This window comes from Sus scrofa, chromosome 1 (assembly GCF_054392235.1).
Source record: "Sus scrofa isolate SSC_HxYL_T2T_F1_AM1 chromosome 1, Sscrofa_HxYL_maternal_Yorkshire_Landrace_v2.0, whole genome shotgun sequence".
In the NCBI taxonomy this organism is placed as follows: domain Eukaryota; kingdom Metazoa; phylum Chordata; class Mammalia; order Artiodactyla; family Suidae; genus Sus; species Sus scrofa.
The window spans coordinates 38,546,389-38,571,532 of record NC_139383.1 but is presented as its reverse complement, the minus strand read 5'-3'; the positions used below and the strand labels follow the sequence as shown (position 1 = coordinate 38,571,532).

At 35.7% G+C, this 25,144-nt stretch overlaps 1 protein-coding gene across 30 annotated transcripts in view; it reads left to right on the top strand.

Annotated features, from left to right (window-relative positions):
• The window catches only part of NKAIN2 (sodium/potassium transporting ATPase interacting 2), a 1,025,455-nt gene that overhangs the window by 493,844 nt on the left and 506,467 nt on the right, over nt 1-25,144 (top strand). Inside the window, exons 1-2 of one of the 30 annotated variants that reach the window (XM_084957872.1) lie at nt 17,067-17,144; nt 20,032-20,084. The exons of 28 other annotated variants lie outside the window; for them this stretch is intronic. In XM_084957872.1, coding sequence (XP_084813998.1) covers nt 17,132-17,144; nt 20,032-20,084 — 66 coding nt within the window. In that variant the 5' untranslated portion in view covers nt 17,067-17,131. Of the gene's footprint in view, nt 1-17,066; nt 17,145-20,031; nt 20,085-25,144 lie in introns of those variants that run through there. One more of the 30 variants, XM_084957961.1, reaches the window with a different exon arrangement.

The following is a 25,144-nucleotide window of genomic DNA, read 5'->3' as shown; positions in this document are numbered from 1 at the left end:
ACTACCATTGATGCATTAGAGTTGAAAGTACAAGTATTTCAATAAAGCAGTTTGCACACTTGCTTTTAGGTATCTGATACTCACACCTGTTCCCAAGGCATAATATCATTAAGGCTTTTCTGAACTAAAAGTATATATATTGAACTTGGAAAAGGTTTCAAGAACTTTATTCCTTTCCCACCAAAGACAATTTTCCAGTTTGAACTCACTTTCACACTTCATAAAACAGTTAGAAAATGGAACCTCAGGGAACACCAGTCATTTTGTTGGTGATGCCTCATCCCCTGTACTGTTGACCCCATTCCACTTTTATTGTGATGAAAAGACTATCCACTATTGAATAACCCTATCTTATTTTCAGTGTGTAACATTACTATTAATACGCAAGGAATAACGAGTATTTTTTTTACAAATTTAATTTTTTTTAGTTTTAACTTTTCGGTATTACTTAATATATCATTATTTCTCCCCAAATCGCTTTTCTTTCACACTGATCACCTTGGATTCAGATTTGTTCATGGTTAAGCATCCACTCGGTCTTACTTCTCCTTGCATATCCGATTGTAATAAACACAGTTGTTTTGTACTAGTTTATTTGAATCAATGTAAGATATGTACTAAAGTATGAATTTGAGGTTTATAAAGTAAAGAAACGATTACAGAAACAGAATTGCTGGACAAAACTATTTTTAGTTGACTTTTAAAACATAATTGATGACCTTATTTTATTTGATGTTTCTTGAGAATATTTTACATTATTGTTTTTAATGTTGTACAGCTAGGTGTAAATGCCTAAGCAGAAATTATTCATATCATAATTTGGTTTGTAGGAATGCGTAAGAGTTCAAATATTATCATCGAAATATACAAATTTATATTAACTGAGTGATTCAAAAATTATATAACTAAAAATTGCATTAGAATCAGGTTACTTAAAATTTACAAAGGTGCAAAACAATGACAACATTCTATAAAAATAAAAGCATGAAGACTCTGTATCAAAAGGTCCACATGAGGGAGTTCCCGTCGTGGCGCAGTGGTTAACGAATCCGACTAGGAACCATCAGGTTGCAGGTTCGGTCCCTGCCCTTGCTCAGTGGGTTAACGATCCGGCATTGCCGTGAGCTGTGGTGTAGGTTACAGACGCGGCTCGGATCCTGCGTTGCTGTGGCTCTGGTGTAGGCCAGTGGCTACAGCTCCAATTCGACCCCTAGCCTGGGAACCTCCATATGCCGTGGGAGCGGCCCAAGAAATAGCAAAAAAAAAAAAAAGTCCGCATGAAACTACCAATTTTTTCCCCATACTTTCCAATGTGATCTGTGAATATAGAGTAATGAAGTAATCTTAAATTAATTTTTACTTTCCCCTCAAATATTAGAAATAATTAATACAATTAGGAAAATAAGAATTGTTTGAGACAAAGAGGTTTTAACTAAAATCCAGGACCCTTTCTGGGCTTCTAGGTGTACGACGTGCACACATGCAAAAAATCAAAATCCTAGGCAAAATCCTTCATGATATCCTTTGTACCAGGTCAGTCCCACCAGCCCTAGGATAACCTTTCTCTCCTCTCCTCTTCTTTCTCCCCCACTCCTTCCTCCCTCTTCCCATCCCCTTTCCTTCCCCATCCTCCTCCTCCCTTACAACTACTGTATACATGTTACTAGATAATGATTAAACCAGAGATAATGATGATAATAACAGTTACCATGATACCTCATATGTGATAATATTCACTGTAATGGAAACTTTCATATATATATATATATATATTCATATGTCTTCAGCATAGTCACTCAAAGTCGAATTTAAATTTTAAAGACAACCAATACTTGGGGGAAATTAATGTTCCCAGAATGTCATATTGCCATTATGTAGAAGCTTTGGGTTGGTCATAGGTCTGTCTTCAGCATTTTACCTTTTCTTCTAAGTTACATGGCCTCTCTAAGAAATGAAAGGGCGCACAACAGTGAATCATATGCAAGTTATGACACAGAACACAACACATAGGAAAACTACTAATGACACTAGTCACTAGTGTAGTCTAGTATTAATTACCAATTCCTACAAACTAACATGTTGCTGAAACCTTGAACTACACATGGTATCTGACCAAATTCTGCTTTCTGCCTTCTGCCTTGCCATGCTTCTGTATGCTATGCTTCTGTTCACATGCTGCTGAATATCAGATTGATTCCTGCTGATTTCAAAGCTGAAAGGGCAACAGTGAAGGATATCTAGCATTTAAATTTCAATTCCTTAAAGTCTACAAAAATTCATTGAGAGACAGGTACACAAACTCTATTTGTATGGCTCTATTACTGCTCCCATTTTCCCTCTGCAGGTCTTTATAGGTCTGTTGTGTTGTTGTGTCAACCCTCCTCCAGAGGAGACAAATTCAGCTAATATCTAGTTCACAGTGCAGCTTTTGCTGAATTCCTGAGGTTGTAGATTTAAAAAGTCTTGCTGGAGGTAGGAAAAAACACTGTGATGAGAACTCCTCATTTCTTAGAAACACTTGACTTTCTATGCCCCTTTGTTAGATCCTGTCAGCAGCCCCAACTATGGCTATACAATTTTTTCTTCTCCCTTCTAGAATTTTTTTGATTCTCTAACATTTACATGTAAGTTACACCAGGACAATTACTTTAATTTCTTTCCAGTTTTTTAATCTGTAAAATGGGGATGCTAAGTCTTATTCTATACACCAAGAGTAGTTAGAAAAAAAAAATTATAAAGCATAGGAGTTCCCTTATGTTTCAGCAGTAACAAACTGGACTAGTATCCATGAGGACATAGGTTCAATCTCTGGTCTCACTCAGTGGGTTAAGGATCCAACATTGCCGTGAGCTGTTTGTAAATTGAAGACATGGCTCAGATCCCATGTTGCTATGGCTGTGGTGTAGACCGGCAGCTGCAGCTCCGTTTCGACCCCTAGCCTGGGAACCTCCATATGCCACAGGTATGTCCCTAAAAAGTTAAAAAAAAAAGGGGGGGGAGTATAAAGCACAAATATTTGAAATGATACAACAGGAGGCTTATGCTTGTATGATTTATAAATGTCATGCCTATTAAGAAAAATGTTTTTCTGCATAATCAAATTCCAGGTAAATCAGAAAACAATTTCCTAGGGTGAAAACCTGAAAATGCTGCTAAAAGACTGACCAATGAACTATTTTATGTTCCATGTATTATTTTGGTTTCATATTCAAAATGTAATTTAAGGACTACTTAAGATATTATTTTGTTCATTGTATGTCCATGTAGCAAGTAATTTCTTCTTTCTTCTTTTACTCACAGAATTGTTTCCTGCCCTTCGATCACTTTGTCATACTATCTGAACATTTTCAACTTCTCCAACCATATTAAAGTTGAAGGGCTGCAAATTCTGTTAAAAACATAAAAGACTTAGGTGTAGATTATGTTATAACCCTCACATACCATTTGCCCCATATACTTCTATCCTGTGAATAGCATGTAGTTTTAATGTGGGTCTTCATTTATATCCCACTCTTATATTTGATTTCACCATTTATTTTTATTGCTCCTGCTGCCTATTGTTAATAAGGGTTTGGTAATTATTTCCTTAAATAGAGAAGAATAATTTTTCTTAAGAACACTTCCAACAAGCTCTTTTGTAGAGTTTTGCAGGAATATAAAGATGATATGCATCACATCTACTAGAGAATTTGGGAAATAATTTTACTGATGCTCAGGTGGCTACAGAGTAACATTTATATCAGTATATTTCTAGGTCTGCTCTCTGGACAAGTCCAAAAGCCATAGTATATGAGGAAGATATGGAGATTGTTCTTGGAGGAATCAAGACTAATGAGTGAGCTCTTATACATGTTATAGATAATGTACTTTTCCTTTTTCATTAATGGCTATGCATCTTTTCTCAAAAATTATGGATGCATTTCCCAAAGTCCGTCCTGATACGGGGTTGTAGAGTAATGAGAGATGGGGCAGCAGCTTTTTTCAAAAAGTAATGTCCGTTTAAGATTGCCGGGCCTTGAATTATTTCAGAAGTAGAAAAATTATAAATTACCTCACGTCATTAATAGTTTTTAATAATAGAGTGTAAATTTTTTACAGTTTTGATGAAAAGCACTTTTAATATTTAGATTATTTTTCATGGTGCAAAGCTTTATATGATATCAGTAATGATTTAATTGTTAAGAATGTGAAAGCATTCAAGCCCCCTACTGCTTTTATTTTGTCTTTTTAATAATCAACAGTCAAGAAAACCCTGACCTTTCTGTTATTATATCTAGATTTTTATCTAGCTATCCTGTTTCAGACATTAATGGTTGTTATATATAGTGAATATGAACTTTGGTTTTAATTCAATCTCGTATTCCAGGAAATAATCAAGTCAAAATATTACTGACACGCTTTTCGGAAGAGCTAGCCTGCCATTTTATCACCATAAAAGCAATAAAGCTTTATTTAGTTCTTCCTATTGTTTGCACCCCTCTCTTCCCTAAAAATACTCTCCAGCCTTTTTGTTAATCGACATTATTATCTTCTGGGTCCATTATAACAACTGTACCAAAGTACGTTCATGGCAGATAATTCTCCACCCTACAGTGTTCCTGTTGTTTCAGAATTACTTGCATTGCTTTCTTTGCCTTTTGAAGATATAGGTCTGTATTTTTCTTAATTTCTTGGTAAAGCAAAAGGCTGTTAAGTTTGTGATGCAGGAGGTAACTGCAAATAAATAAGCACTTTTTTATATAAAGAAAAAAATAAGCTCCTTTCTGAGATGATTTAGTAGTAAACCATTTTTATTTCTGTCATTATAATTTCATTCCCTTCAGAGAACTTTTTTTATTCCTTCCAATTCCAGCATTGTATTTAGTATTTATCTCTGTATGTATAAATTGATTAACTTACAACCTTCCTCTGTTCCAAAATTAAGAGCGCTTTCACAATAAAAACCAATCGTTTCAATTAACTTGTCCCCTTTGAATTCTTCCAAGATTGGGAGCCTGCATAGACCATGAAAGACAGACCTTTTTTTCTTTCTTTTTTGTTTTGTTGTTTTTTTTTTACATGATGGGCTCTCAAACATCTGGCTCACAAACGATGTGTCGGTATATAAGTGTTTTCCAACAAAAATTGTCCTAACTCTTAAAGTTGCTGGACAGACTTATCATTCCTCAGATAAAGGATTAGAGACTCCTTAAAACAGTGGTTCTCAAAGCATCCCCTGGCAACTGTTATCAATGCAAAGTATCTAGAAGCTCCACCTGCTGAATTCCCAGCTGGTGGGGCATGGGGGGGCTGCCTTCAGCATTGAAACAAGCCCTCCAGGTATATCTGAAATGTCAAGATTTATGACATCTTTTTCAGGGCAGTGACTTATAAGAGTTTTTGTTTTGTTTTCCTGCACTATATTTTGAGAAACAGATTTTTTTAAATATGTAAATTGATCAAACATTTGCTATTTTTATTTACATTTATATTATTTTAGGCGTCTTAGCCAAAAGCAAGGCTCTTCTGGGCTTGTTCCTTTTTTTTTTTTTTTTTTTTTTTTGGTCATACCTGATTTGTGTGGAAGTTCCCTGGGCAGGGATTGAACCTGAGCCATAACCATGACAGTGCTAAATCCTTAACTCCTAGGCCATCAGGGAGCTCCCTCTTCTAGGTTTACTACTACATCATCTTAGAAAGGAGCGTATTTTTTCCTTTATACCAATTCACAATTTTTAAAGTTTATATTCCATGTGTAGTTATTTTAAAATATTGGCTCTGTTCCCCCTGTTGTACAATATATCCTTGTAGCTTATTTTATTTATTTATTTTTTTGGTCTTTTTTTTTGCCTTTTCTAGGGCCGGTTTCTTAGAATATGGAGATTCCCAGGCTAGGGGTCTAATCAGAGCCATAGCCACCGGCCTACGCCAGAGCCACAGCAATGCTGGATCCGAGCCGCGTCTGCAACTTACACCACAGCTCACAGCAATGCCCAATGCCGGATTGTTAACCCACTGAGCAAGGCCAGGAATCGAACCCATAGCCTCATGGTTCCTAGTCGGATTCGTTAACCACTGCGCCAGGACGGGAACTCCCTTGTAGCTTATTTTATACCTTGTAGTTTGTACCTCTTAATGCCTTATGCCAATCTTGCCCCTCCCTCCTCTCTCTCCCCACTGGTAATCACTAGTTTGTTCTCTATATTTGTGAGTCTGCTATTTTATTATATTCATTAGCTTGTTGTTGTATTTTTTTTAGATTCCACATACGAGTGATATATAGTATTTCTTATGGGCTTTTTTAAAAAAAATAATTCAGGTAACTGAGTATTTTCTCTGCTTTCCTAAGAAAGGAACAGAGGAGACTGTCTCACTGTTGTCCTGTGGGAACACCCTTTAAGATCATAGCCTTAGGAGTAGGTTGTAACTAAAAACAACTACTTGGATTTTATTTGATTTTTCTATTTGAAAATGGAGTGTCATCAGAGAAAAATGTTCAGTCCTGGAAATGCAAATTCTGTAAAAGCAAAGATAGCTCTTGGTAATTTTAAAGGACCAAAGGGAAAAAAGCCTTCAGAGGAAGCCATTCCTTACTCCCCTATTAGGGCCCAAAGTCTTCCTGTGTTTCACTCTCAGCCCCACTGGCTCTGGGCTGCCCAGGGTTTGGTGATAAGCTTTGGCTCCTGCATTTAGAATTTCAGCTACAATTTAGCTGACTTCGGTTGATCACAGTTACCCCGACTTCACTAATTTGCTTTCTACTTTTTTTCCCCAAGAGCGACACACTGCCATCTGCAACAAATCCTCTCACTCTTTAACTCCACAGTGAGGCAATATATTTCCTATTTTAGAAAGAATGGATACATGAAAATGAAGTATTATGCCCATTATATTCCCATGGCCATAAACTGATGTTTGCCTCATTATTTAAATTGATTCCCAGTGATGTTCTGACTTACTCTTTTGCCACTAGGATTTGTAATTTAAATCATAAAGTGAATATTCTGAAAAACAGTTTGCTGTCACATTTAAAGGCAAGTCCTCATGATGTTCCTCTTTACATCTGACATAGGGACCGTAATTTGTAACTGGCATCCAGATGATTACTTTATTGAGATATGAACACAAGAGGAAAAAATAATCCATGTCAAAGTTTACATAAAAATACCCAATGCATTTAGATATGTCCCTAAACTTTGATCCAGATTGCAAGAATATCACTAAACCTGATGATAAATACCTGTTCTAACTCTGTCTACTGATCTCAACTCTAAAATGTTGATGAAGAGGAATGTGTTGAGGTATACCTCTAGTGATAGTATTTTCAACTTGGTTAAAAAAAAAAAAATCCCTGTTACTTATTAATTTGCCCTCAAAACAAATAGTGCTGAACCAAGTCTTATTGATGTAACAATGTAGCTTGTAGGGCTAAATCATAATTCTTTAAATATGGAATGCTCAGGGCACCTCTGCCACCTGCCAAAGAATAGAATTCTCATTTACTTACTTTAAGTTGGAACTTAGATGTCCAAGATCTCATCAGCTTCATCAGCTTGCAACAAAATAAAATTACAGGTCCTTGAATATTCAAATGATAAAGACTCCAAATTCACATCTTCCTAGATTAGTATAAGATGCAATTTCCCCTACTGCATCAGCCCCTTGCATGCTATGTGCCAGCATGCCTATGTCCAAGAAGTTAGTCCTGAATATTTCACCTTACTGATGAAGACAGTACTCACATACACTAGCACGTGGCTAAAGGACCACACAATATCTACCAAGAATACTGGGTGCATCATAAAATGCCACCACCTGCTCCAGTATAAGGATTCACTCAGAAAGTTCAGTTAATTTGCCATTTTCCATCTGTGCTGCTGCCATCACCGCTAGAGGATAGAGTTTAGTGTCCCTAATACCTGTTGTCATAGAATTACTCCAAACCCCCACAGCCGCTAATGTAAGTCACTGCTGACTAGTTCAGGTGTTGATGGCAACCCATCCTCATAGAGCCCCTCTCATCTCTGTCATGCCCAGTCCATGCTGGACATGTCACTTGCCTGTCCAAAGTATTGCAACTGTTACCATTCACCTATCCCCCTAAATCTCCTCTAGAGTGCTTGAGTTGGGTAGGGTTAGAACCAGATCAGTTATACCTTATCCATAGACCCAGCACTTCCTTTGATTTCCTAAGCTCTAGCATCACACTTGGATCACTTGTCCACATTTCCCTTAAGTTTCCTTCCTGTGATTTAGTGTTACCTGGGGATACCCTTGCACATCAGATGGATTCAATCTCTACCATCTCAGTCTATGTCAATACAAAAGACTCATGGATTCTTAGGGGAGGGATGTTGAATAATGCACATGCTAGCCAAAAACATGGAAGCCCTTGCCTTTGTTTGATCCAACTAGATCTTGTTATAGTTGCATTTTTTCCATTGACTTTAAGTGAATTTAAGTGTGTGGTTGCCTTATGTAATTAAAAGACAGTGTTTGCAGGACTAATGGAGGGTCTGCAGGAATAGTACAGAGACCTTCCTGTACTATTTAATCATTTTAATGCCTGCAACTCCCCCTCTCCCAGGGCAGTCTGTCACACAGTGAAGGGATCCAACAAAACATCTGAACACTAACCGCATGCCTACTGAACAGAGTTTTATTGGTCAGTAAATTTTAAAGCCATGACTTTCTCCTCATATTAGACAATATGGACATTTGTATGAAAATTGGTAGTTACTCATAACTTAATTTTTATTTAAAAATCATAAAATTTGTTAAGAGTTAAGGTTTTTAGACCATGATGATAAGGATCTGGATCTATAATTTCTGAAATGCATTGGCTTGTTCACCCTTATCCAAGTCAAAAAAACTCTAAGCCTCGGTTTCTTCTTCATATCAGTCATCAGTTGTTGCAGCTGTGAGATAGAAGATTAATATTGGATTTTGAGCATGTGCCTGGCACAGGTAGGCTCTCAAATGATTATGCTTCACATTAAAAAATTCACTTCTTGGGGTTCCTGATCTGGTGCAGCAGGTTAAGGATCTGGCTTGTCCCTGTGGCATTGTGGGTTCAATCCCCAGTCTAGCACAGTGGGTTAGGGATCTGACATTGCTACAGCTATGGCATAGGTCACAGCTATGGCTTGGATTCAGTCTCTGGCCTGAGAACTTCCATATCCTGTGAGTGCAGCCAAAAAAGAAAAAAAATTTTCTCATCTTTGTCTATTTCAGAGTCATCCTTGACCATGCTTAAACTTCAGTTTAGAGAGTAACAAAGAGACATCATCTAAGAGTCAAAAGTTTTTGAACTAAGAGATAATCCAAATTAAGACCATTTCTGAATAGAGTTCCAATACTCTTCTACCAGAATTTTATTTAAAAATATTCTTTACGTATCTCCTGTCACGAATCTAAAATAAAACTTTGAGTAGCAGCAGACCAGCTTTCTTCTTCCTCTTTATCTCTTTCCATTTTTAATGTTTCCATTATGATTTCCAACTTTCAGGGCTCAGCAGAAAAAGGGCCACTACTTGTTCAAACCTTGCTTCTTGTCTTGAGTACCATTACCAGGAATGAAACATTTTCAATCTGACACTGTAGAGCAAGATAAATAACATGTGTGGTTGTAAACTCTGGCACTAAAGATGTTCCAAAATGTCCATTGTTCACTGTTTCCATAATTTACCTGTCAACAACTCTATTTATTTGAGGACTATTTTTATGGGTTATTGTCTATACTCAGCCATAAATGATAATGCCACACACATTCATCTGGGATGAACAGAATGATAAATAATATATAATTTGAAATGTAAAGTGGTAGAGATCCCAGAAAAGCAGCTTTTTGTTTTCTGTGAGCTCAGCAGATAATGCATGAATTGGTACTGCTTGGAAGTGTCCAAGATTGTAGATGCTGCAATGTACCTGCTGTCAGAAGAGATGCCATTGCTAAACCCTTTTGGAATAACATAGCAAACAGTTTCATGTCATGCTGTGGTAAAGGCCACAGGAATTTTAGTGAAATCCTCAGAGAGTAATGCAGTTTTAGTATGCCCAGGGCTTATGACATATCTAGGGTTTATCCAGAGCAATTATGTGTGGTAGGGTTTGGATGGGCCTTGTGATCAGTAAAGAAATAATCTTTCCAGTTGCTAAATTCAGTGAATAAGCATCTTAATCCACTTTAGATCTAATTGTAAATCATGGGAGCAGAGGTGTTGGCCTTCTGTTAAATTGGAAAATGCTTACAGAGAGTCTGCTACCACTTGGAGAGTACAAGACTTCTTTGGGAAGGGCTTTGATTACATTAACAATAACAATAATAATAAGGCCAAGAAAGTTCTTGAAAACCCTACAAGACATAAATGAGGAAATAAGAGGACCAAAATTGTTATATATATAATTTCTAAAATTCTGTTTGGGAATTGCATAGATTTTTATGAATTGCCCAACACCTGTAATTTGAGTGTTGAAACTGGTAAGCCATAGACCTTTTAAACTATTACTAGATTCTAGAGTATTTTTCTATACAGTATATTTTTTCTTACATTTTCTCCAAATGTGGTCATTGCTCTGAAAAGAAAAATGGCATTTTAATTTAATTTTTTTTTTTTTTTGTCTTTTTGCTATTTCTTGGGCCGCTCCCGCGACATATGGAGGTTCCCAGGCCAGGGTCTAATCGGAGCTGTAGCCACTGGCCTAGGCCAGAGCCACAGCAACACGGGATCCGAGCCGCATCTGCAACCTACACCACAGCTAACAGCAATGCCGGATCGTTAACCCACTGAGCAAGGGCAGGAAACGAACCTGCAGCCTCATGGTTCCTAGTCGGATTCGTTAACCACTACGTCACGACGGGAACTCCGGAAATGGCATTTTTAAAGGGTGATATTACTAAATGTAGCCTCTCCAGAAATCATTCATAATGTACATTGTGTTTTGACAACAGTGAAGACAAGCAAATTTGTTTGAAATAATAAGGAAGACATTGTTTTTATGTCATAAAAAATGAGATCCTCATAGATATCAGTGTGTATCTATTCACAATTCCATGATCTTTCTTCAGCTTTACCCCCAGAAATGTACATTACCCTGCTGACCTGAGATAGACTGTCAGATATTTCTCCAGTAAAGAAACAATTACCGAGGATCATTAGAAAATTACAATTTGTGGTCTGCAACCATGGTGATTCATGTGCAAGTTCCCTCACACCAAGGGAAGGAGGACACTTTTATAGAGGGGAAAAGGAAGTTGGGAGGGTTTTAATAAAAAAGGATGCATAAATTCTCATTGGCTGAGCTTTCACAGGGTAAGACAAGGAGTCTTTTATTCTTTCTGTTGGGTTCAGCCATTGCCAATGGGTGTGAGAGCTCCCCCTTCTGGTCTCCAGACCCTATTTGGTTGAGGGTTCTGTTTGATAATTTTTTACACCACTTATTTTCTAGTTCTACTTCTCTTTTCTATTATCCCCTATTTTTCTTTTCTGAATAAACACTGAAATTAAATTTGGTTAAATTTAATTATTCAGTGAAAAGTTTCTTACAGTTGTTGACAAAAATCTTTGCAAAATGCATAATTTCAAAGTGTTAACTCACCAGTTAAGAGGGTTATACTTTGTTATATGATTTGTTTCACATTTCTTTCAAAGTATGTGTGATTTTCACATTATTTCACATAAGAGGAAGAATTCAAAACCTTTTCTGGTATTGCTTTATGCATAACTATGGCATTTCTCAGATCAGCCTCCAAGAAGTATAGCTGAGAGAACTAACACTGCTTGGATGTTCACTTGGCAGTAGTGTAGGGTAGAATATCCACATACTACCAGTATGATTGGAAGAAACGAGATTTAGTATTCCTTCCGATCGCAAATCCTATGATTCCTAGATTTCTAGAATTTATGATGGATTTTTGCAAGTATTGAAAGTTTTCTTCAGTGACACAGGCAATAAATTGTGAATATTTTAATGAAGACTTGTCTGTTACTGATTGCTCATTGGTAATAATTGCTTTTATAATGTTTGAATATACTAATATGTCAATATAAGTGATGCTTTAAAAAATGTTGTCTTATTCATGAAATAGCCGTTTCATTCAAACTAAGAAATTCTGATTTTTTGTGTATTGTCTTTATTGTTCACATCAGGTGAAAATTAATTGAAGCAACACCCACACAAATGATTATCATATTCCAGGCACATACTTAACTATATACAAGATATTCAGTATCTAAAATGTCACTTTTAACTTCAAAATACTCCCCAAACAAATAAGCAGTAAAATATGTGTCATGTTAGAGAAGCACAAGGAAATCCATGTTTGTCTCAGGGAGTAAACAAAGACTGTACAGAAGGTAAAATTCAGGCTGAAACTCAGAGAATGCATGGTAGTTTGGCCATTCAGAAAAGAGAATCAGAAGGGACTTGGAATATGGAGAGTCAATGAAGCAAGAAAGAATTTACTACATTTACAACATGCCCAGGGCTTCTGAATGAAAGTAGCAGTTCTATGGGCTCTTTCTCCTCCTTTTCTCCTTCCTTTCTTATTATCCCTTCAGTAATCTTGGGCCTCCCTGTGCATTTAGTTCCTCCCAATTGTCCTTGACCTTCAGGGTACTAATAGGTGATTTCTACCATCACTACCCTTATCATTACCAGCACTACTATTGGCAACTCCAGATTAGTTTACTTCATTTTCACAATTGAAACTCACAAACATTTGTTGAGCATAAGCGTTTTGAAAGAGTATTGTACATTTTCAAGAAGGTCTTTTTAGTTTTCTAATATGGTAAATTCTGATAGCTAAAGTGTTGATAGGCAAGAAACTTGGGGGAGAGGGGCTTTGAAAAAGTCAATTTCTGCTTTGTGGTCAACTCAAATTTTCAGTTTCCACAAGCCCAGGAAAGACTAGATGACTAGGTAACATCTCAATAGCATTTATAACTATAACTGCAAATAGCCTTTATAATGTACTCCTATGTGAAGATGGATATGAGAGGAGCATTGTACAAATTAAAGCCAAAATCTTTGCTATCTAAAAAACCAAGTGTGGACCTTCACTACTCATGAGGTAGATGTTTCAGGAATTTTAATGTGAAACAGTTAAATGTTATGTTAACCATTTTAATGTTGAAGCAATAAGGTGTTATTTCAATCCAAGCAACAGCTGATTAAAGAAAAACAAATCTGCCATGACTCAGCACTTTTCTTGATCAATATAGTACCTGCCTTTGAAACTTATATGCTGAGAATTTAAGTGTACAAATGAAGTAAGTATCAGATCATTCTAATGCTTATGGAGGCGTGGCATGTACATTCTTTATTATTATTATATCATTGCAACTTCGATTTATTCCATGTCTAACATGTCATGGGTTTTACATAGGCCATGCTTATCTTTTACTAAGTGAGTTCTGTTGTCACAATGAGGAAACTGATACATCCTAACCTTAAATAACTAGCTCAAAGTCATAGGATTAATAAATGATGATTGGGATTATAAATATTAGAACAAGTCATTTTTTTCTCAAGGCATTTATGAAAATGAGAGACTTATGGTTGTTACATTGTTCAAGTAAAGTTTTGTGTAGTTCTTTGATGGACTTGATGGCCTTGATGGCCACATGAATCCTCTGATACCAGGAATCCATTCAGTTCTCAACCCAAGGTCAAGCCCATGTCCTGATGCATATGAACCTTTATAAGAACTACTTTTTTACTTTTGTCCTGTTCATCTTTAGACATCAGTTTATATTTAAAATATATTAGTGAATGAATATATTACATATATTAATATATGGGTATGTCAAATGAGTATTTGAGGATCCAGCTGGCTTTATGAGGTGATTCATGAATTGGTCAGCATCCCGTCTAGCAACTAGAAGAGTGCTCAAAGGAGCAGTACAAATGGAAGGCTTGTATAGAAGGAAGGGTGGGGTGAGGAAGTCATGTGAACAAAAGAAAAGGAAGGGGTATTTGGGGCTGGAACATCTTTTTTTGGGAAGAGATGACAGGGTTTGGGTTTTTTGTTTGCCTATATTTTTAATAAATCATGCACATTGCCTTTGCTTCCTCTGGGGGATGGAGAGGGTCCAAGTGACAGATTGCTTCATTAGTGCTGACCAGAAAATCCCAAACTGGGTGATGAAGATTATATATCTAGGAAAGGCAGAAACTGCATTTAGGTTAGATATTCAATCTAGGTTTGGTTAACATGGGCTTTAAAGCCAGTGATGCCATTTTGAGCTTGTGGTTTTTCCCTTTAACAAGAATATGTAAACACTTACTTCCATGCATATTTGAATATAAATGAACTTTTGCTTCTAAATTTATTTTCATCTTTGTCATTAAATAGAAAATAAAAATCAATAATTCACGTTTTGTTGTAAAAGGTCTAACATAGGGAGGGTCTCTATGTGAAAATTTTTTCCTGACATAAATTCAGCACATATCTTAGTTAATATGGATAAGATTATCCCTCTGATAGCAAATTGTATACTGAATAGGAAAAAAGGCAAATGATGTGGGTCTGTCCATGCTCATTTTAAGGCAACCAACAGATATTTTAACAATTCACTAATAAAAGTAAGCTATAACATGTTCTGGTTAAATAAAGGTAAAGAAAAATATAGTTTCTTGAACAGCCTGGTTGTGTCAAGATATGTAAAGTAATTAATATGCTTTTGTATAAATCATTGTTCATCAGTTTATTTCTTATTCCACAAGGAACTATTTCAAGAAACCTCTGGGGAAAAGTGGTAGGTGGGTGAATGGGATTGGATGTTGTTAATGGTTGTTTAACAATTTGAAGGTTTGATGAGCTCAGGTTGAAATATTTATATTTACAGGAGAAGAAACTGTGAATCCATCCTGTTCAAATAGCTTACGATCAATAGCCATGTGTATCCTGTGGTCATCACTGATGGAAGTGGAAAGCTTTTAATATATATAAAGGTTGACAATTATAATTGAATTTCTTGCTTGTTATTACCATAATCCATAGGAAAATATACTCTTCATGTAAATGACTATATTTTGAAATTATTTATTAAAATATGCTACTTTTTTGTACTTTTAAAAAGGAGTGCATCAGATAACATTATTCAAAATGAGCATTTTTCAGAAATTTTGTATTAGTCTTTAACAAATTTAAGTTCGTTGAAACTAAATATAGACATTCCTTCTGAATATAATAATAAAGTATCAGAATTTATCATTTTAACATTTAAAATGTGAAATATAATAGAAAATTATTTATAATTTTAGATGAAAATCATAAGCAACTTGTTCACCATAATATTGGTTATACACTATTGTGTTACTTGATAGAAGATTCATCAAACCCCATAACCACAATTTTTATATACCTAAGAACAATATTTATCTGCCAAAGGTAAGCCAAGTTTACATGAGATTTAAACATAATCAAAATTAATAATTAGTAAACAGCTATAAAAGTTCAAAGCTGCAATGTTTCCTGAATAATTATTGACCTGAGCCTTTGTTATTCCCAACAGTAAACACTGGAATGAAGAATGAAGTCTTGTTCTACTTTAGAAAGAGGCTCAGACCCAATTAATCTAAGTACTCTCTTGTCTACTGTAGCAAAATATTTCTACCTTCTCTTCTTAAACATTTTTACCCATTTTATGGTGATGGCTGAACAATAGTGTGATCTGTTACCTGCTTCATTTGCATGTTTAAACCCATTAATGGTGGAATGATGGACGGAGCCAAAATCTTATAACAAGGAAAGAACCACACACGAGTTTTTCATTCATATTACAAAGGATTTAACATGGTATAGCCGAAGCCATTATACCAACACATGCCTGTATTTGAAGAGTTGAACTCTTATAGACTATTACAGAATAATAATGCCTTTTGACTTGAATAGTGGATGAAAGTGAGAGAAATTGAGAAAATATACCCTTCCTTTATATTTCCCTAAAATATAAGCATGGAAGTTGACCCTTTTTCTGGAAAGAAGAAATATAATAAAAATCTAGAAGAATCAGAAATTTACTTATTTACTACTTTAGTTTATAGGAAGTTGGAGAGAGAAGGAATTTAAGAGTCCTGAAATCCAAACCATTAATTTTAGATAGATTACTGGAAGCTGAGAAAGGGTAAATCATTTTGCTGAAACTGCACTGATCTTATAAAAGATTCAAGCCTAGAATTTTTTCTCTGGTAGTTTTTCATCATACTGCTATTTGAAGTTGTTAAGTCACGCCAAGAGCATTTTCTAAATTAAAAATCTGTTTTGGCTAACTTAATAATTTGCAATAATAGCATGTCTGTCACTGAGATCAAGTTGTCATCCTAATGATTAATGAAATTATAACTTTATTCTGTAGACACTCTCTTATTGAGGTTTTTAATTTTCTATGTCTGCTAATTTTTAATTTTATTAAGACTTCCAACTATCATTCTGACAACTTTAGCATATTTATTTTAATAATTCAATTTTACTTGCATTTCCTCTCTTTGTATTTCTTGGTTTTGAATCAAGAACCTTGGACTAGACACTGGGAGTTCAGAGTTTCCAGCTCTGCTGCTTAATGATTATATGACCTCAGGCAAAAGAACACTTTTCAGGGTCTTTGTTGTTGCAATTGTGAATTGATTGAATTGAACAGTGTGATTCTGTAGACTCATTCCAATTACACTGATTGACACAATATTTTATCATTCTTTGATGCTTTTATGGGACCCTGTTAATGATATTCTCCAATCTTCCTTGATCCATATAGTTTAGCCCAAAATGGTTGATGGAATGACATTCCTTCTTTCTGACTTTCTTTTGTTACTTGCATTTCTTCCTTCTCTTCTCAACTTTTACCTTTGATCCCCCTTCTCCCTTTCTTTCTTACTCTTGGAATTAACAGTCTCAAGCAATAATGACAGGTCAGACTCCTTAGGTAACCTCTTTTGGATACATGTGTCAGATTTAAAATACCTGTGCTTCATAGAAACTTAAAGTTCTTCCACATTAATAGGGCCTGGTGAAAAGACATATTCCCAATGTGTTCATCACAGAAGATGCAACCAATTAGACACAAAAATGAGATCAAACCACCAAGCCAAATGGGGAAAACGCATTAAAATGCACATATATGTTTCATTACAGTTAGCATGGGAATAGAAGATGATTTACATAGGTAAGTTAGCACTTTAATCTACATAAATAATTTCTGTTGTGATAATAATTTTTTTACTTTTTAAAATTTTATTGAAGTTGATTTACAGTGTTGTGATAATTTCTGCTGTACAGCAATGTGATTCAGTTATACATATCCATTCTTTTTTATATTTCTCATATAGGTTATCATAGAATATTGGGTAGAATACCCTGGGCTGTGATTTTAATTTTATTGCTTGTGCACATGCACTGGAAGTGCCTTGAATTGCCCTCCCTGCTTATAGTGTTATCGCTGACAGTCACTCCTGCTAAGACTTTTAAATTGCAGAAGGCAACTATTTTATACTCTTCCTGAAATTGTGATTGGAAACTTAATGTTTGAAATACATTTGATATCTTACCAAACAGAAGATGGGCTGTAGATTATTTTATGTTGTATCTATAATTCATAAAGACACCAAATATGTCTCTTTATGTTATGTTTGTTGGAATTGACTACAAAATATTATTGTCTCTTGGAAGACGTTACGAACCTACAATGTAGTTAGAACATAGACACACAATTCTTACAGACTGAGTGCATTCACTAGGAAACAGCCTGAAAAGCTGAAAGTGTTCTACCAGGTATGACCAAAACCTCTACTGAAGTCAGAGGTGGTGTTAATGAGCAACTATGGTCTTGACTCCCAGATTCTCTGGGCACAGCTCTTACAATTATCTTTGCCAGAAATATTCAGAATTCCAGGTGCTGGGCAATAGAAGTGGTACTAACAATGAAGTTAGCAGCAAAAGGAGGTTTGGTGTAATAAGGTAGCTCACACTGACCTGAGGGCAAAACGTCTTGATCCTAGTATTGGTTATACCAATATGTTTAAGACTGAATTCTTTGAACAAATCCCTCAAACAAAAACTAAATTTGTTTTCTAATTGCTGACATAAAGTTGTTTGGTGTAAGACTCTCAAATTTCCTTCCATGAAAGTTTGAACAGTTGATTCCCTTTTTCATCGACTTATTCAAAGAGATTTTAATACGAGACAAGTGGAGATAACTCAAGTGAACAGAGGGGAAGGCACAAGGGCACACTTTTTCTGGATGATGCTCCATTCACAGCAGTGATGCTTCAGAGCACCTCTGCAGAATCTGAGAATACTGAGAAGCCCTAACTTTTTTTTTCTTCTTCATTTTTCAAGTTTTATTGAACTTGATTTACAATATTGTGACAACTTCTGCCATACAACAAAGTGATTCCATTATACACATACACACGTCCATTCGTTTTCAGATTCTTTTCCCATAGAGATTATCACAGAATATTGGGTAGAGTTCCCTGTGCCATACAACAGGTCCCCTTTGGCCAGTCATTCTAATTTTGAACAAGATCCTATACTAACACTCACAGATGGATATCATTTTAATAGAATGAAAGGCCTAGCCAGAAGTTTCCCCATTTATGCAGCCGTGCTCTGTCACTGTTTGCTCATATACATCCAGTGTGGATACAGTCTATGCTGCCCCGGAAACAGTTATAAATCCGCTGCCACCAGGGAAAATTACATATTTGTCTTCCTATTTTAAAAATCGGGGTTCACTGGAGTTGCCGTCATGGCTCAGTGGTAATGAACCCAACTGGTATCCATGAAGATGCGAGTTTGATCCCTGGCCTTGCTCAGTGGGTTAAGGATCCAGTGTTGCTGTGAGCTGTGGTGTAGGTAGTAGATGAGGCTTGGATCCCGAGTTGCTGTGGCTGTGGCTTAGGTCAGCGGCTGCAGCTCCAGTTCAACCCCTATTCTGGGTACCTCCATATGCTGTGGGTGCAACCCTAAAAAGACAAAAGACCAAAAAAATAAAATAAAAATAGGGGTTCACAGATTAGCCAGTTTCCAAAGACCCTATCTACTACTTTAATGTATGTGAAACCAAATGTAATCAGGAAACCAGAAGCAAATAGGAAGAACATGAGCCACTATGGAGTTAAAAGGTGTTAGGCATGTTTTTTATTGGGTTTTCATTTATGTGGTCAGTAGAGCCCATTCTTAATTGGCATCCCTGATGATTATGAAGTTATGACATGTTAACCAAGGTCTGAAGAGATCTGCGTGCAGAAGAGAGACCATTGCCTGCCTGATAAATCTATGCCTTTAAGTTTATTATCATATTTTTTAAATACTTTTTTTTTTACTTTCAAAAGTGAAATGTTTAAGTTATGAAAAATGGAAACAACACAAATAAATCAAAAATTCAGTCTTCCTTCACTCCCAAGGAATCCTAATAACTATTGTAAACTCCTCTTAACCTCTAGTTTCAAACTTCCGTGTGAGATATAAATATAGAAAATGTATGCAAACATATTGCCATGAACTTTTTATTTGCATAGATAGGATCATTTCTTCATGATTTTCTTTTTCCACTCAGTGTTATACTGTGGTCATGCTTCCTTCCATGTAAGTTTATGAACATTTGGAAATAAAAATAAAGATGCATAGGTGAAAATTCTTTAGTAAGCATAAAAAAATTCTTTCAGTTAGTGTATCTTGTCAAGCAGGACAGTAAATATTTTTAATTTAATCATTCCTCTCCAATAAAATGTAAACATTTTTTGAACAGCCTTAACCCAGTGGATGGAAACATCACTAGTTGCCATTAGTTTTCTCATTGTTGCCTTTGACAGTGTCTGATTTGTTTCCCATCTGTAAAAACATCTCAGGCAGATCACATAGATTCTTAAAATCTTTCAGATGTTAATATCCCAGTTTAGTACAATTTAAAACTTTAGTAAATATTCCAATTTATTACTCATCCTCCCCATCAACTTCCCTCCCGGATTCATCAACTTGCACTGGGAAGAGGCCATGACATGCTTTTCTATGTTTTCTTTAAGTCTCTGATCTCTCCCTTCCTCTTCTAGGATTCTTTCTTCTCCAGAGTATTGCTGACCAGAGGGGAGATGGGGAGAAAGGGGTAAACATTTCTTATGTAATTGATAGTGTTAAACTTCTCCCATGTTGATTACTGAAATGTGTCCAATTGTGCCCTCTGTGTGGCCGGCACCTCCGTGTTGGCTCTCTGATTGAATATATGTCATTTCCTTCAGCAACATAATTGTGATAAAATCAGTCTTTATTGCAGAAAATCCACTCTGGCTTAACCTCTTTACACCTCTATCTTCTTCCAATCCCAAGTTCAAGTCACTGTGGGCCCATTAGCAAGTCTCTGACCAAAATATCCTATTGAATGAGATGCCAGCCTTGTGTTTATGATTATCTCATGTCTTTCCAAGGGATTCTCTTGGATCTCCCAGACGAAATGAAAATTTGGGAAAGGTTATGGCAATGTCTATCTAGACCAAGGCTTGTTTTTCAGACCTTCCAGCTTCTGCTTAAATAGGCCAGCATGGCAGAGCTAAGGTGGAGGTTGAGGAAGCAGAGGTGGTTTGGCTGCCAGGGCTGTAAAAACCCACTGGTCTTTACCTTTTTTAGAATGTGATGTATTTTCTCTGTGTCTTCATTTTCTAGCAGTGTCAAATAATTTAGACTATTGGAAAAGCCTTCCCCAACATCTGTTACATAAGCAGAAATTAAAGAAAATCACAGAGTGAGTTGCTTTGTCTTTTAAATCGGAACAGATCATGAATGGAAAAATGAGCCAAGTGTTCAGGATTTGGGGTTTGACACTTTGTGTTTTGTGCCCTCTTTGAGCTAATTTCCTGTGAATATTACTCCTATGAAGTTTTGCAAATGAAAAGTTTTCAAAGTTTTGGTTGGTGTTTGTTTTTGTTTTTCAGTTGTGCTGCAAGGAAACACACTCTGAGACAGGGAATTTACTGGGAAGTGCTGTGGGAGACACACCTACAAAGAAGTGAGGGAAGCAGGATAGGGCAGAGGGAGAAGCCTCAATGCTATTGTAAATGAAGCCTCAGCTCACCCTATGGGATTATGGAGCAGGTATAGCCAGCCCTTCAGAGTTGTGGCAAATTGAGGCAGTGCAAGGGATGGCACTTTTCTCTCCCCACATTAGCCAGTCAGTAGTCGAATCCTGTCCCCTGGAAATGGGTGCAGCCTTGAGCCCCAACAGCCATTATTCCCAGGAGCTGGGGAGGGGGTGGGGGGGGGGCGCACCTTTACCTAAAGAGAGAATGTAGAAAGATACCACCTCAGTGCCCTTTATAAAAGCATGTGAATCCATTCTAATATTCTATCTGAATAAGTTGCTTCTATTTGTACATACTTTAATCAAATATCCTATCTTATGAGTGCCTGGCACATGGTATAAATATTTCAATGTGTTTATAGAAGTCTCGCCTCAGTTTCTCTAGTATAAAAGAAAATTCTAAGGTGGGATATTTAATAATCATATTAGTTCTTTGTATAGAATATGATTAATGTATACCTGAAGTGGTAATGTGCATAATATGTTACTTCCAGTATATTGTTATTAATATAAATCCCTAGAATTTAAATTTGGAGAAGGACTGCATTTCTCTTTTAGATGATGATGTAGATGCACCTACATTTGTAAATCTTCAGCACATCCAAAATCGACATGTCTGGCATCTTGTGCTCCTTAGCTAATCAACAAAGACACCCAGGCTTCCCAGGCATATGTCTACAAAGTGACAGGAATTCAGAGATAAAGCTATGGATTTTTTCCAGTGGGATATTACGAAAAGAAAATGAGCAGGTATTGTTTATAGAAAGAAATAGTTACTGTGTCAGAGGAGGTAGTGAAAGCACAAAAAAACCTGATTTCTCTCAGGACAGCAGCACAAAAAGGAAACCTCATAAAACTGAAGAAACTCTTGCAATTTTGGAAGCAATTGACATGTGTAAAATTATTCATGGATCAAAAGTTGCTAAGAGCCTAAAATCTTTTCTCGTTTCTAGAGAATCAACATATTGAAGACATGACTTCGATTGTAAGGGCTTAGCATATGAATAGAATTGGCAGAGGATTAATGTTCCAAAGTGTTGAATCTCCAAATATAAATTATGCTGCACTGGCCCTTTGTCCACTGAATGCAGTAGAGAAGAGATAGTATCCTGCTGGATGTCCTTGCTTTTGTCTCCCAAAATACATATTTAGTGCAGTGTCCAGTCCTTTTTGTATTCCAATAAGAAATGGAAAAATGTGCAGATATATCACCATTGATTTTTTTTTTTTGCTTATATCTCTTCTTATTCAAAACAAATCTTATTTTCCTGTTAAAATAAAAACAGTTAATAGAAACTCAGAACTGATGGGGTCAACTTAAACTATTTTTGTCACAAGATGGGTGAATATTTTTCCTTAAATATTGCGTCTAGAAGACTCAGTATTAAGAAAGAAAAATCAGCAGAGTGCATTGTAATCAAATAGTCATTAAACTTCCTACTCACTCTCAGAACTGTATGTATATTAGTGTGAGACAGACATGAACATCAACATATAGAAAGATATGATTGACAGATGAATAGAGTCAGTGTAATCCATTTAAATTAGGAAGATGATGATATTTACACATCTGATTCATTCATACAATAATGTTCAAAGTGAATTTTTACATACTGAGTCTCCAAAAGTCATAAGGTTAGAGAAATACTTTTTAGAGTTAATACTCATGAAAACTATAAAGATAAATGAAAGTGGAAAAAAGGGATATTGATAGTTTTATAAAAATCACAGGAGAAAGTTAGGAAAAAGAAAAATTAAGAATTTCAGGTAAAGCTTCCCAGTGCAATTATAATATCCTGGAAAAGTCTCTAAATTTTAGTAGCATATATGCTATTAGAGAGATAAAGTGCAATAAAGTGACTTACTCAAATCACCTTGCAGAATTTAAAGATTGGAGTGGGCTGGGAAAGCACCACCATTATGTGGGACGTGGGCTTTGTTGCTCTCGTTTAGGTTTTTCTATTGGTGGTATAGAAGGCAAAGAGCAACTATGGTTCATTAGCAGCAGGGCTCTAACAAGTAAATTTAAGGAGACTTCTGCTGGGTTGTTGAGCTGGTAAAATTTAGGAGTGATGCTTACAACTAGAGAAGGCTGAGCCTGGTTAGCCTGTTAGAACAAGGCACTGTGGTCCTTGCTTGTTTTGATTCTAATTTTCTTATCAGTGCATCAAGTAGCTCTTGAGGTTTAACTACATGTAAGTCTTTGGACTGAAGGCTCTATCCTGAACAGAATCTTATACAGTATAGGAAAGAATTCTTTTTCTTTCTCTTGCTCTCTCTTTTTAAATTTCAGAGATAGCAGTTTAGATGGTAGGTACTGATGCAGTGCTTTTAAAAGACTCCTTGTGTTTCTGCTACGTCAATGATGTTAATAACAGGACAGGAGAAATGGCTAGTGATGTATGAAGTAGGCTGTTCTCATTGCTTTAAACACAGGCTGTGGTCTGAGTTCATAACCATTTGCACTTCCTGTGATTTTTTTTTTTTTTTTCTGGAGTGATTGAGTTAGGTTACAATAAAAATCATTCTTATTGTCTCATTAGAAACTATTTTTACACAAACTAAAAAAGAGAAGAAAAATATTTGATTTTCTTAAGATACAAGTTTTTAAAATATATGTCATTCTTCATGTTAGAGAAATAATAGCACAAAATATTCTTTTAAATATTTTGGTCATCAGTTTTCTAGGTTATTCACAACTGGTGAAACTTTAGTTAAGGAGTTCTCCAACATTCTGCTTACAATTAGACTTATATTTATGAGAGCTTTTCCAAGTATGTCTGATATATAGATCCTTCTCTTATAACACTAGTAAATAGTGCCTTTTACTTTTCCTGTTAACTTTCTTGGCTAATGAAGTTTGCTGGTTGGATTTGTTCTGATCATCCTTAAATCCTTCCATGCTGACAGTTTTAATTAAAATAAAAAATTCCAATCATTTCTGTAATGCCAGAGAAATGCTAAGTACAAATCACTTCTATTCAGAATTTCAATACCCTCTCCTCTGCTAAAGCCTCATGAAATAGTTTTGGCATTTATAGAGTTTTTCATAGATTGCATAGTAAATGTGAGCAATGCTACTTTACTTCTTGTAAAGAAAATATTATTCTTCAGGACCTAAAGAGATTGTAAATATAGTAGAAATTAGCACTGATATTTGTTATTTTATTCTTATTCTTGTTATTTTATTCTTATTATTATTGGCAGGGTTTAGACTCTGCCAATTTTGGAAGTTTGTCAGATTTTTCATGATTTCTCTCAGCAGTTCAAATAACTGTTTAGGTTTATGTCTGTTTCTGACATTTACTCAAAATCATCTTTGGAGACAGTGAAACCAATTATGGATTTTCATTTTAGCAATATTTTTCTCTTATACCAAGAAGTTATTCTTGGTAATTTTTAAGGAGAGTCTCTTGATAGACTTTTGAGTGTTTTTTACATTTACATAATTTTATTAGCATTACTATTTCTTCTCTATCATTGATTTTTTTAAAAATATTTCTCCTGTCCCCTTCCCACTTATTTTTTTCATTTCAATTTATTTTTCTTTGACTTACAACTTTTCAGCTTGACTGAGAATCTGACTACCTAATAAAAAGAAAGATGTTTTTTGGACCAAATTAGAAGTTCTACTGAGAAAAAACATCATAATGCTTAATGTGGAAATATAGGGTGTAGCCCATTTAGAGGAGCAAGTAGTTTAGCCGTATATGATCAAAGCTTGACCCTAACATCAAAAGGCGAAGTATTGCACCTCATACTCAGACCCCCCAGGAAAAGGGATTCTAAGGCTCACTTAGTGAACAGCTCTATGACTTACACTTTACTGAGTGGCATTGGTCACTATTTCCCTTCTTAGAGCTTTTTCTCATTTACTCTAATTATAGGTATTTAATATCGAATTATGATTAGAGGCCCTTTGCTGTTTTACTATGAGCAATTGCAGGTTTTCTAGGCTATTTCTGGACTAAAGGTCCCATTTAAGTTTATGTGCCCTATAGAGTTAGCATATAAAGGTCTGCCCAGTCTCCAGAAGGAAGTGATAAATCTCAGCAAACCCATTTTACAAATTGGAAAACTGTGGCCAAAAG